This window comes from Kwoniella europaea, chromosome 1 (assembly GCF_036810445.1).
Source record: "Kwoniella europaea PYCC6329 chromosome 1, complete sequence".
Classification (NCBI taxonomy): Eukaryota; Fungi; Basidiomycota; class Tremellomycetes; order Tremellales; family Cryptococcaceae; genus Kwoniella; species Kwoniella europaea.
The window spans coordinates 4,821,212-4,833,226 of record NC_089487.1 but is presented as its reverse complement, the minus strand read 5'-3'; the positions used below and the strand labels follow the sequence as shown (position 1 = coordinate 4,833,226).

At 45.7% G+C, this 12,015-nt stretch overlaps 3 protein-coding genes across 3 annotated transcripts; all 3 read left to right on the top strand.

Annotated features, from left to right (window-relative positions):
• Positions 1–1,085: 1,085 nt before the first annotated feature.
• V865_001832 (sulfite reductase (NADPH) hemoprotein, beta-component) lies at positions 1,086–5,352 on the top strand (the record flags this gene model as incomplete). Its single annotated transcript, XM_066225646.1, has 3 exons — positions 1,086–3,629; positions 3,687–4,972; positions 5,043–5,352. The coding sequence occupies 3 exons, from the start codon at positions 1,086–1,088 to the stop codon at positions 5,350–5,352; spliced, it is 4,140 nt and encodes a 1,379-aa protein (XP_066081743.1).
• An 896-nt stretch (positions 5,353–6,248) lies between these two features.
• On the top strand, positions 6,249–7,153 carry V865_001831 (uncharacterized protein; the record flags this gene model as incomplete). Its single annotated transcript, XM_066225645.1, has 5 exons — positions 6,249–6,278; positions 6,351–6,373; positions 6,715–6,835; positions 7,021–7,039; positions 7,122–7,153. 5 exons carry the CDS (start codon positions 6,249–6,251, stop codon positions 7,151–7,153), a joined length of 225 nt encoding a protein of 74 aa, XP_066081742.1.
• Positions 7,154–8,227: 1,074 nt separating this feature from the next.
• Positions 8,228–11,580, top strand: V865_001830 (GTP-binding protein ypt1; the record flags this gene model as incomplete). Its single annotated transcript, XM_066225644.1, has 7 exons — positions 8,228–8,260; positions 8,368–8,463; positions 9,163–9,219; positions 10,950–10,978; positions 11,042–11,109; positions 11,179–11,413; positions 11,481–11,580. 7 exons carry the CDS (start codon positions 8,228–8,230, stop codon positions 11,578–11,580), a joined length of 618 nt encoding a protein of 205 aa, XP_066081741.1.
• Positions 11,581–12,015: the final 435 nt, after the last annotated feature.

Below are 12,015 nucleotides of genomic sequence, written 5' to 3'. Positions count from 1 at the left end.
ATGTAACTCAGCTTATCGGTTTTGAATGACAACATTACACTCGCTTTCACTTTATCACTTTGATTGTACCCCTGAAAGGTCCATTGAGCACTGCCCTTCCTTTCCATATCTCGTCTGAAATGGACCTCCCGGAAGCTTGACCCTGGGCTATAACAAAGGAAACCTCAGACTGTATATGATGACCGACCTTGAGGTAGTCGTAGTGGCTGACATATACATTGATGAGATTGATGTAATTAAGTGCATGAGATAGGCGCAGTGCAGAGGCAACGAAGCATCCGCTAATTGTTGGCAGTGATTCCGTTGAAACTGGCCATTTGTATACATCTCGCCGCGGCACGGCTTTTGCTGAGATGGAATTCATTCTGGACAGTAGCTCCATGTTCTCGGGTCTATATCTTCGGGTCTGATCATAGCACTTCGCTTCCCTCACGAGCAGTTTGACGCTGGGTGAGTTGCAATGATGATGCGATGATGATGAATAACGATGGATGCTGTACAATAGTCCGAATTATTATTGTTGCTCTTGATGGTGTGCTACTCCGAATCTCATCTCCCACCTACGAATTCTCTTGATCCAAGCGGTTACCTATATGCGGGGCTCACTGTTTGCAGCTGTGGGGATGCTCCTTAATTCGGAAGGTGACGAGTGATGGGTGTCTGTTGCGTGCTTTTCAGTGGCCGTGGATTGGCTGGGTGAGTTTTGAATTCGGAATGATGCCACGTGGTTTGGCGATCAGATCTGGAATTGATCCTCGCACGCCATCATGATTTATGATTTATTTGGAAGATGGACCACAGAGAAAAGTTGGATTCATCCTCGTCCATACATATTTCGGCTTTTAGACAATCCAAAGATCGTGCTGTGAATACTTGCTCATCACAACACAATTTGTATCTCTTGACTTTCTCTCTTCTCTGCATAAAGCATCGTGCTCAGTCTTGCACGCTCATCTATCATATCTGTAGTATCACCTGTGTAAATTATCAAAAGAATCCCAACATCCTTTCAAGGTGAGTTGACCTTTGGCCTCCACTTTGCCAGATCACGCCGCTGACCACCCTCTCTCGATCCGCCATCGCAGATGTCTACCTCCTTGCTCTCAGCTATCTCAAACCTCCCTTCCACCTCTTACCACCACCCTATTGCCACCGTCCCGTCCGGGTCGAGCAAGCTTAACCCATACCTCCCTGTCCCTCAAGCTTCTGGCAATGTCACCGTCCTCTTCACCAACCCCACTTTCCTCCCTTCCGTTCCTTCGGCCTCTCTCAGAAGAACGGTAGTTCAAGTCGTAGATGCTGAAGAAGTCGTAACACCACGAGCTGCCAAATCACTATCGTTAATCAGTAGGTCGGCCCAGGAAGCTTATGATCACTGTCTACTTGCTCTTCGATTAGCTCAAGATGAAGATGCTCTGGTTTATCACTTTATCGCATCGGGATTGGATGGTTCAGTTCAACAGGTAGAGGACGCAGAATCATGGTTGAGCGGACCTTTGGGATCGCCAAACCCTGCGAACGGAGATACCAATGGAGAAGCTGTCGATGACCTTCTCTCATCATACGAAGCTATATCTCTTTCCCTGCTCAAGCTCACTAGAAGAGCTCAACGATCGTTCGTCCACAGAAAAGGAGAATCCTCCAAACTCATCGTCAACTTCCTTCCCTCCGCCATCGAGGCTGAGAATGTCATCGACGTCGTCCTCGCTATTCCCGCACCCAAGGAGAAGCTTCGATCTTCCCTGACTGGAGTACAGGAAGTAGTAGTAGTAGAAGGTGGCAACGGAAAATACGGATCTGGATGGGCTTCAGTGGTCGATGCTCTTGAAGGCTCCAATGTCAACATCCGATCTGTATTGGTCGCTGGCGATGTATCCCCATCCGAGATCTCATCAGCACTCTCAGCTTCAGCTCCTATCACCCGATTAGGTAAACCTGCTAGCCACTCAATCCCATCCTCATCTGTCGCCATCCCCTCCCCTGAATCCAGCTACACCTCTCTTCTCGCTTCATCTCCCACGCCTCTGGAAATTCTCAACGACCCATCACACCTCGCCGCAAACGAATCTACTTCGCCACTTTACGCTTTCGGTAAAGCTGTCGCCCTCCGAAAGGAACGAGCTAGACTCGTCGAGTTGGCAAAGAAGATCCTCAAAGCCTCTAACACCCGAAAAGAGGTTCACGAAGCTTTGTCTGCTTGGTTGTTAGTTCGAGATGAGCAAGGCGCTGCTGCTGCCGGAAAGAAAGTAGCTCAGGTGGTTGGTGCAGGTGACAGTGCAGATGAGAAGGAACTTGCTCAACTCGGTGAAAAGGGTCACTGGGAGAAGAGAGCTCTTTGGATTGTTATTTCCAACTCTTGGGCCGTCGATCTTGCCTCTTCTGGTCTTCATCATGCTCTTGCTTCCGGTCTCGACATCAACCTTCTCGTCTACGAGACCGCTTCTTCGCCCTTCTCACCTAACGCTCCCGCTCAACCACCCAAAGAAAGGAAGAAGGATCTTGCTCTCTATGCTCTCAACATGGGTGACGTATACGTTGCCTCCGTAGCTATCTACGCCGACTATGCCGGTGTGATCAATGCTATGCGAGAAGCCGAGAACTACTCTGGTCCTGGTCTCGTCCTTGCCTACTTGCCTTGGGGAGAGAAAGAAGATGGCGAAACTGTATCAGACAAGGAGAAAGCTGGACCTCTGGAACGATTGAGAGAAACCAAACGAGCTGTCTCTGGAGGCTGGTGGCCTATGTTCAGATGGAACCCTTCTCTCGCCGATGAGAAGCGATTCACCCTCGATTCATCTTACATTAAAGCTGCTCTTTCGGAATTCCTTGATCGAGAATCCCATCTCTCCCAACTTACCCTCTCTCAACCATCAATTGATGCCTCCGTCACCTCCTCGGTCGGTAACGATCTCGTCGCTGCCCGAAAAGAGAAAGCTCGAAAAGCCTACGATGCCCTGCTCAATTCCCTTGACGGTCCTGGTCTCTTGGTACTTTACGCTTCCGATGGTGGAAATGCCGAGAAAGTCGCCAAGCGATTGGTCGGTCGAGCTAAGATGCGTGGTGTAGGTGCTTCTCTTCGAGTGCTCGACGAGATCGCTCCTTCCATCGTTGACTCCTTGGCAGAAGAGAAGAACGTACTGGTTCTTACCTCTACTGCTGGTCAAGGTGAAGCTCCTCAGAATGGTAGAGAGTTCCACAAAGCCCTTGGTAAACTCTCAGCATCCGATAAACTCGCTGAAACCAAGATCACTGTCTTCGGTATGGGTGATTCTCACTATTGGCCACGACCTGAAGATGCCGGTTACTACAACAAACCTGCCAAAGACTTCTTCCCTCGACTTCTTGCTCTTGGATGTGCTGAGCTCTGTCCATTGGGTCTCGGTGACGATTCCGATCCGGATGGATACATGACTGGATACAAACCTTTCGAAGCTGGTTTATGGAGAGCTCTTGGTGTCGACAGTGTTGAGGTTGCTGAAGAGAAGGAGGAAGTTGTTGCCAATGAACACATCAAGATCGCTTCCGATTACTTGCGAGGTACTATCCTCGAAGGTCTTGAGGATAAGACGACTGGTGCTATTGGTGCTTCCGATGCTCAATTGACCAAGTTCCACGGTACTTATATGCAAGTGAGTCAAGTCTAATTCTTATACACACGTCCTTTGATACTGATCTGTGATTTTTAGGATGACCGAGATATCCGAGAATCGCTCAAAGCTCAAGGCCTCGAACCTGCTTACTCTTTCATGATCCGAGTACGAATGCCTGCCGGTGTCTGTACCGCTGATCAATGGTTACATATGGACAGAATCTCTGACGAGCACGGTAACGGTACTTTCAAGTTGACTACTCGACAGACGTTCCAATTCCACGGTATCATCAAGAGTCATTTGAAACCTGCCATGCAAGCCATCAACCGAAGTTTACTCGACACCATCGCCGCTTGTGGTGACGTCAACCGAAACGTTCAATGTTGTGTCAACCCCGCCTACTCCAAAACCCACAAGACAGTCTACGATTTCTCCGTTGCCATCTCCGAACATCTCCTTCCATCCACCAACGCTTACCATGAGATTTGGCTCGACAAAAAGAAGGTCTACGGTGATGCCACTCAAGCTTTCTCTGCCGATCACGAACCCCTTTACGGTCCTTACTACCTTCCTCGTAAATTCAAGATCGCTGTTGCTGTACCTCCTGACAACGCTGTTGACGTTTTCACCAACGATGTCGGTTTCATCGCTATCGTAGAGAATGAAGAGGTTATCGGTTACAACGTCAGTGTCGGTGGTGGTATGGGTGTTACTCATGGTAATAAGAAGACTTACCCTCGATTGGGTGATGTCCTCGGTTTCCTCAGCCCCGAAGACGGTACCAAGGTGGCTGAAAGTATTATGCTTGTTCAACGAGATTACGGTAACAGACAGGATCGAAAGAACGCTCGATTGAAGTACACCGTTGATCGACTCGGTGTTGCCAAATTCAAATCTCTCGTTGAGGAACGATGGGGTAAAAAGTTCGGTGAAGCTCGACCTTACCAGTTTACCTCTAATCTGGACAAATACGGATGGCACCAAGGGCACGATGGTAAATGGCATTTCACCATGTTCATCGAGAATGGAAGAATCGAAGACTCCTCAAGACATCAATTCAAATCAGGTCTCCAGGAGATCGCGAAGGTACATAAAGGCACTTTCAGACTCACTGCCAACCAGCATCTTATCCTTTCCGACGTTGCACCAGAGGATCTCGAAGAGATGAAGCGATTGCTTGCCAAATGGGGCTTGGACAACATCGATCATTCCGGTGTCAGACTTTCCTCTTCGGCTTGTGTCGCTTTCCCCACTTGTGGTTTAGCCATGGCTGAATCGGAAAGATACTTGCCCTTGTTGATTGACAAAGTTGAGAAGATTTGTGAAGAGGCTGGTGTAAGGAATGATGATTTGGTAATGAGGATGACCGGATGTCCTAACGGGTGAGTCAAATCACATTTCTTCCAATAAATTATCTATGTCTTGTGCTGATGAATTTGATCTGTTTTATAGCTGTGCACGACCATGGGCAGCGGAAGTAGCATTCGTCGGTAAAGCCCCCGGATCATATATGATGATGTTAGGTGGTAACCATAACGGTACACGATTGAACAAACCATTCATTGAATCCGCTACCGAACCTGAAATCTTGGCTGTGTTGAAACCCATGATCAAGCGATGGGCTTTGGAGAGGCATGATGGCGAGAGATTCGGAGATTGGACGGTCAGAGCTGGATACATAAAACCTACTACCCACGGAACGAATTTCTGGGAAAATGGTTTCCCATCTGCTAATCAGGCTGCTCAGGCTATTACTGCTTAGTTTGGTGGTACTCGTATAGTTGATTCTAATATATTTTGTTCTAAAGGTTTTCTTTTTTGCGAATAAGGCAGTTTGTTTTTCAGTTTGATTCCATTTATAGATACCCCCCGCAAAAAGCATATGCATAGGATAAGACTCATATGAGGTTGTTTTCGTTATCTCCAATATTATCCTATATGTGCGTTATCACCTTGAGGGTCTCTTGACATTTCCTATTTCCTCTGCTTTCCCTTCCTCTGTCTCTTCTTTCCGCTCATGTCCGAAACCTGGATCTGGAATGAGATGCAAGATCAAGGTGAGGAGTAAGAGTAACGAGATCGAAGCGATGGCCAGGCCGAATGTGGCTATATAGTCATGAGGTTGGAAATCATCAGTCCTCTATATCAGTATTGATCTTTCATGAGATGGGATAATCAGATCATTCTGTACTTCTTATCCTGTTATCTATGAGCTTAACCGGGATAGCAGTTCGGAAAGAGCAGCTGCGAACCAATTTACTCACTTGCAATGCTCATTTTGGTGAGATGCTTCGTATCTGTTATTTTCGTGCATTTATACCTCGACCAGTGTACAGGTCACTAAATCATGCCAGCTGCGTGTTACTTGCTTGTGCATATACCTGTTTAGTTGCTATGCGTTCGTGCATCCATACATACCGACTCTCCTTTCATACTTTCAACAAAGGATGAAGCGGAAGATGATAATGACAAAGGCAATGCCACATCATTGATTTGCCACATTCACCTTTCCAACCAATACAACGACGCTCTTTGGTTATCCCTTCATCTCCTTCGCTTTTCGCGAGTTCCGAAAACATCATTGACTGCTTATTCTAAGTCTTTGTCGTCCTACTCATCCTTATTCTCCTTATCCATACCCATCTCTATCTCATCAAAATGCCTGCTTTCCTCCGAAAATCTCAAATCGTAAGTCCATCTTCTTTACTTCTTGCAGCTTGAGGGGGAAATGCAATGCTGATGGATTTTCGATGGAAATAGGGTCTCAGTGGTTTCACACCTGAGTATGTCATTCCAACCAAATGTTTCGTTTCTTTTGGTATAAGACAGTAGAGGGATATAGGCACTGAGGATTGCCTGGATGTCAGAAAGAAGATAGAGGACAAGAACGAGATATGGAGGGAATATATGATGAGATGCTGACGTTTATCTGTTACATACCCGGTCAATATCCATCTCTCGATCCATCTACGACAATTCCTAACATCATGGAATCCTCACACATATCTCATTATCACACACCAACTCATCGTATCACCGTATCGTCTCGATGTAACGTACTATCAATTTCGAATCAATCACTTTGGGACATCAACTTCGACCGATGATTCTTCCTGCACAACAGACGTCTTAGAGGATGGACAAGTACCGGTGCTCTTTGGGGTATAGCTGGTGCTGGATTCGTATCCCTCTTCTTATCTGATGTACCACTTTTCAAGAAGGATGTGTTGATCAAGTTACCTGTGGTGAGTTGATGTTCGATCTCATGAAAAGGGTCATATACATTTATGGAGAAGAACATCACGGTAGAGACTGGATTTGTGATCAATCAGGGATGGGACGCAGTGCTGTCCTGTGTACAGAACGATGATAATGACGAAGATGATTGAACACGATGGAGGGATAATGCTGACTTGTGATCGTTCAATAGGTCCGAGAATACTTCGTCGGTATGTCCAACTTAATCTTCCTCACATCGTACCTTTCGTTGTCTTCATCCATACTGAGTTCCTGATCTGACTCGAATTATAGACAAAACCCCCGACTCTGATAAGCCTTTCTAATCGGATCATGTTGTATTTAGAATGGTGATGGTGATGGGTTGTCGAGCGGATATTCTTTTGTTTCATTGATAACCAACGGTAGAGGTTATTTAGACCTGAGACTTTGCATGAAACTTTCATAATCCACCATTGTCTTCGCCTGAGGTTCACTTCTCTCCTCCTCAAGGAAGGCCTCCCCTTCTTGGAGGAGAGGATGTAGAGGGACTGCCTACTGTTGACGTTGAGATACTACTTACTCTGGCAGACGGTTCATTGGATGCCACTGAGACTAATGCCGGGATGTTCCGATGGTCGAGTATCCATCCTCGTGGCTGGATCGTTAAGTGGTACCCCCATATAAGGTATGTGGGGGTATTGCTCGCCACGCATACAACGTCACTCTTGCTCTGTCTGTACTACTACTGTATTGTTCATCGTCACCGTCGCATTGCTCTCACTCCCACACAATCATTCATACAAAAGACATCCATCCCATCAGTATATCCTCTTACTCAACATACATTATTCAGCTTTTATACCAAGATAGTCTGGACATTCTTCACTTCCCCTCATCTAGGTGAGTACATTCGTCACAACATACATGCAGAAGAAAGAGATACGATGCACAGGAGTGAAAGAGAATCTCAAGGAAGATAAGCGGCGGCGCGTGCGAGGTGATATGAGATATGGGACATGCCCGATGGTCCTTGTTGAGGACAGAATTAATGGACTAAAAATCATTTCAAGGATGTTATGCTGACTATAGACCTTGAAATCCTTCGTGCCCTTCCTCATCGACTGTCCACTCACCTTCGTACTGTTTCTATCTCATCAATATCGATTTGCCGCCGACCATCCGCGCGTTTCATCGACTCTATCTCGTCATATGACAACACCGCTGCTTCCTTCACTTCACTTCACTTCACCTCGGCGACGTCAAACAACCTAACCACTCTGTAATCATCCATCAACATCTCTTCTGACCATCATACATACATTCAAATCGGATCCGACGCGTTATCTATCTGATGGATCGTTTGAAATTGGGTATGTGTATAACAGAAAGAACGATAATTTGAATCGAATCAGTTAGCCATGTCTGCGCCAGAGTACGATTATCTCTTCAAGGTGAGCCATACATTACCCATCATAGATCAATAACCTCGGAGTGACGAGTAGAAACCGCCGAGGTTGTGGGTTAGACACGTTATGCTGATCAAATAAACGCTTGATAGCTCCTCCTGATCGGTGATTCAGGTGTAGGAAAATCCTGTTTACTTCTTCGATTTGCCGATGACACTTATACCGAATCTTACATTTCTACTATCGGAGTAAGTGGTCCTTCCTCCCCAAAGTAATCTTATCCTTCGTCGGCTTTAATGTTGGATCTCGAAAAGTTGGATGCGTTTGATTTTTGATGGATGTCACGTATGGGTTGAATAGGTGGACCGTGCGGTGTATGTGTGTTGCAGAGACAGAGAAGTTTGAATGGCGGTGAATTGGATTGAATGAGTTTGATGGGATCAAGATGAAAGGAGATAGTGATGGTGATGGTGATGCCTCCTCGGCGTCACATCGATCATCTCACTCGGGATCTAATTCAGATTCTCATCTTCACCTTCTATCACTCCCATTGAATAGCTTGATGGTGATTTTGTGTTGTTGTGTGTGTGTATCTCTCGGAGGGGAATGATTCGTGAGAAGCGAGAAACATGACCCTTTGTGTGATTTACTTTTGAATGCTTCTCGCTTCTTTTGTGCATTTCTCGCTTCTTCAGCTACCCCTCAATCTCATTCTAGTAAGGTATAAATAGAAGTCATTTCCGACTTCAATTCTTCTGTTTTCTTTTTCTTTCTTCATGATTCCTCTTCTTTCCAACATTGCATAACGCCCATTCTCTTTCAAATTGGTTGACTTACACCAAGTAACCTTCCTTGCCCACTTCCATCTCCCATACTATGTCATTTTTATTATTACCTGCTCCGACGTCAACGAGTCGCCACTCGCTTACACCAGCTCTCGTCATCAGGTCGACTTCAAGATCAGAACCATCGAGCTTGAAGGAAAGACTGTGAAATTGCAAATCGTGCGTATACCTCTTCCAAGGATGCGCACTCAGCCTGAGTTTTAGCAAAGATAGCTGACGGTCAATTGTCTCTCCTTTCAATTCCTTACCTATCGGCAACTATCGGTATTCAACTTCCTTCCGGTCATCCGCCTTTGTATCTGTCTCGGAACTCTCTCGCATCTCGCTTTCATCTGTCATTCTCGGTGGCTGTTTGCGCTCTATCGGTTGATCGCTGTTTCAATCTGCTTTGCCTGACTACTGTCTGATTGATTCCTGAACTCTGATAATGCTGCGTTTACCATTCATCGATTGATTTCAATTTTCCTCGCTCATCGACCGCTGTTACGTCTTCGGTTCTTTCAACCTCTCAATGCCGTATGTGTCCATGTTGTCATCGTGTGCCCACTCATTCAACGACCTGCGCTCTTTTCATGGGATTCCTCTCATACGAACATGCTTCAAAATTCATCCTGAATCTGGAATTCTCCCGCTGCGTTCGCCTCCATCAACTTCTGCGATTGCTACCATGGAACCTGTACGGCTTCTGCAAATCAACGACCTGGCCTATGACGATCACCACGTCACTTTCTCCGATTTATATCGTCTTGATCCATCGAATCGGTTCCCCTACTCGTCTTCGACGGACTGCTGAACACATTATCATCTTCAACGACATACATTCCGGAATATGTGAACCAACTACTTATCGTCGGCCTGATTTTTGACATTCACTTGATTTGTGTTATTACGCTTTTGCGCTCTATTCTCATTTCAAAATCTGAACCTACCTATTCTCGTCGCTGTGTTCTTTCAACTTACATTCGTTGCCATTTGATCTGGTTGCTGTTCATCTCAACACTCTCCCTTCACCGCCGAACATACACTCCTCCGGATGCGCCTTTATGATTTCACCTGTATCGATCGTCGGCATCCACGAACTCGCCCGATTATTGCTGGACCTCTGGACATCACACCCCTTGGACATCAACATCCATCATTGACATTATCCTGAATATTTGATCATGCGTGGCATTCGATCTACTTGATCACAACGGTTATTGCACGCCTTTACCCGTTTAAATCTCAATTTCATTCATCATTCTACCCCGTTACCAATGGCGGTTCCCATCGGGACGCGAACCCTTAACACGGGCACGTCAAATCTTGTCCAATATATAACTGGTGGCAATGTGTCTGGCAACTGGAATCGATTTGAAATACGGTTGGACCATGATCCTTTCAACGTGAAATTTGGCCTTTGCTTCCTCAAAACTGCCCTTCTATCTTATGATGCGGACTGATTAAATTTAATCGCATACGCTTTTTCGGGATTCTACTCTTCGCCTCGATTTGCTTGCGGTCTCCCGTCATTATCATCGTCGTGTGTATATACATATCTTCTGGAAAATCTTCGGTTACCATTTCAAAACGTTTTTCTTCGCTATTCTCTCACTGGGTCTTTATTCGGGTCTTGAATTTCAACTTCTTACGTCCAATGACGTTTTCGGCATCGCTTCAACCCCATGGTGCATTCGCCTTCGGCGACGTTCGATGGTGGTGGTTACGACTGACCTCTTCAACGCTTATGAATTCGGCGTATTCGCTCTTCTATATATCATGGTATATAACTTGTACGCACCTTTTTATTTTCCCCCACCACGATTCCTCTCCGACACTCCACTACTTCCTTGATATCGCACCTGCCCCACAAACAATCCTATTTTATAATATGTATATATACCGAACAGTGGGATACTGCTGGGCAAGAACGATTTAGGTGAGTCTTAGTTGATTTTCTGTGTCTTCACCAAAAGGATTTTTGCTGATTTGTGTGCCTCAGAACAATTACATCGTCATACTACCGAGGAGCTCATGGTATCATAGTAGTTTACGATGTGACCGACAGCGGTAAGCTGAACTCATACATCATACATCCGGTAATCTTGGGTTCATGCTGATTATCCTTTCAACTCCTAGACACCTACGCTAACGTCAAACAATGGTTACAAGAAATCGATCGATATGCTGTTGAAGGTGTCAACAAGCTCCTCGTAGGAAACAAATCTGATTTGGCCACCAAGAAAGTTGTCGAGTACGCCGCTGCCAAAGCATTCGCCGATGAATTAGGTATTCCATTCCTTGAGACTTCCGCCAAGAACGCCACCAACGTCGAACAAGCTTTCTTGACTATGTCTAAGCAAATCAAGGATAGGTGAGTAGTAACATTGTTCTGATGTAACTTGAGCCAGAGAGCTGATGACCTTTATTGAATCATATAGAATGGGATCAACTTCCATGGCTTCTGGTCCAGGTGCTAAATCAACGATCAAAGGTCTCGGTCAAAATGTTGAACAAAAGACTGCTGGTGGATGTTGTTAGATGGTGAATGGATACTAGTTGGATGATTGGGATGTGCTGCGGTGAGGAGGGGAATATGAATGTTTGTTCTCTATTCGGTAGATAGACAAGATATGAAGACAGATACTCATTTCATCTATTATACTCTTTTCTTCCTTCTTCTCTCTTTCCCCTTCTTTTTTTTTCGTTTCTACTACTGGAATACAACTTAGCTATTTTGTAGAGCAGGATATGAGTGAGTATATATATCACCCACGATTTATGTATGTGAGCGTAAATATACCTCATTGATGAATTGATTCCGTCTCTTCGTGTCTGTCCGTGGTCCTCCACTCTGCTGGGACGTGTTTGTGCATCCCATTCATCCTCACCATTCATCGTTCATCATCCATACTCATGCTGCTGTCGGCTGGTTGTGAGTCACAGAGTAGTGCAGATCAGAGCAGACGATACATG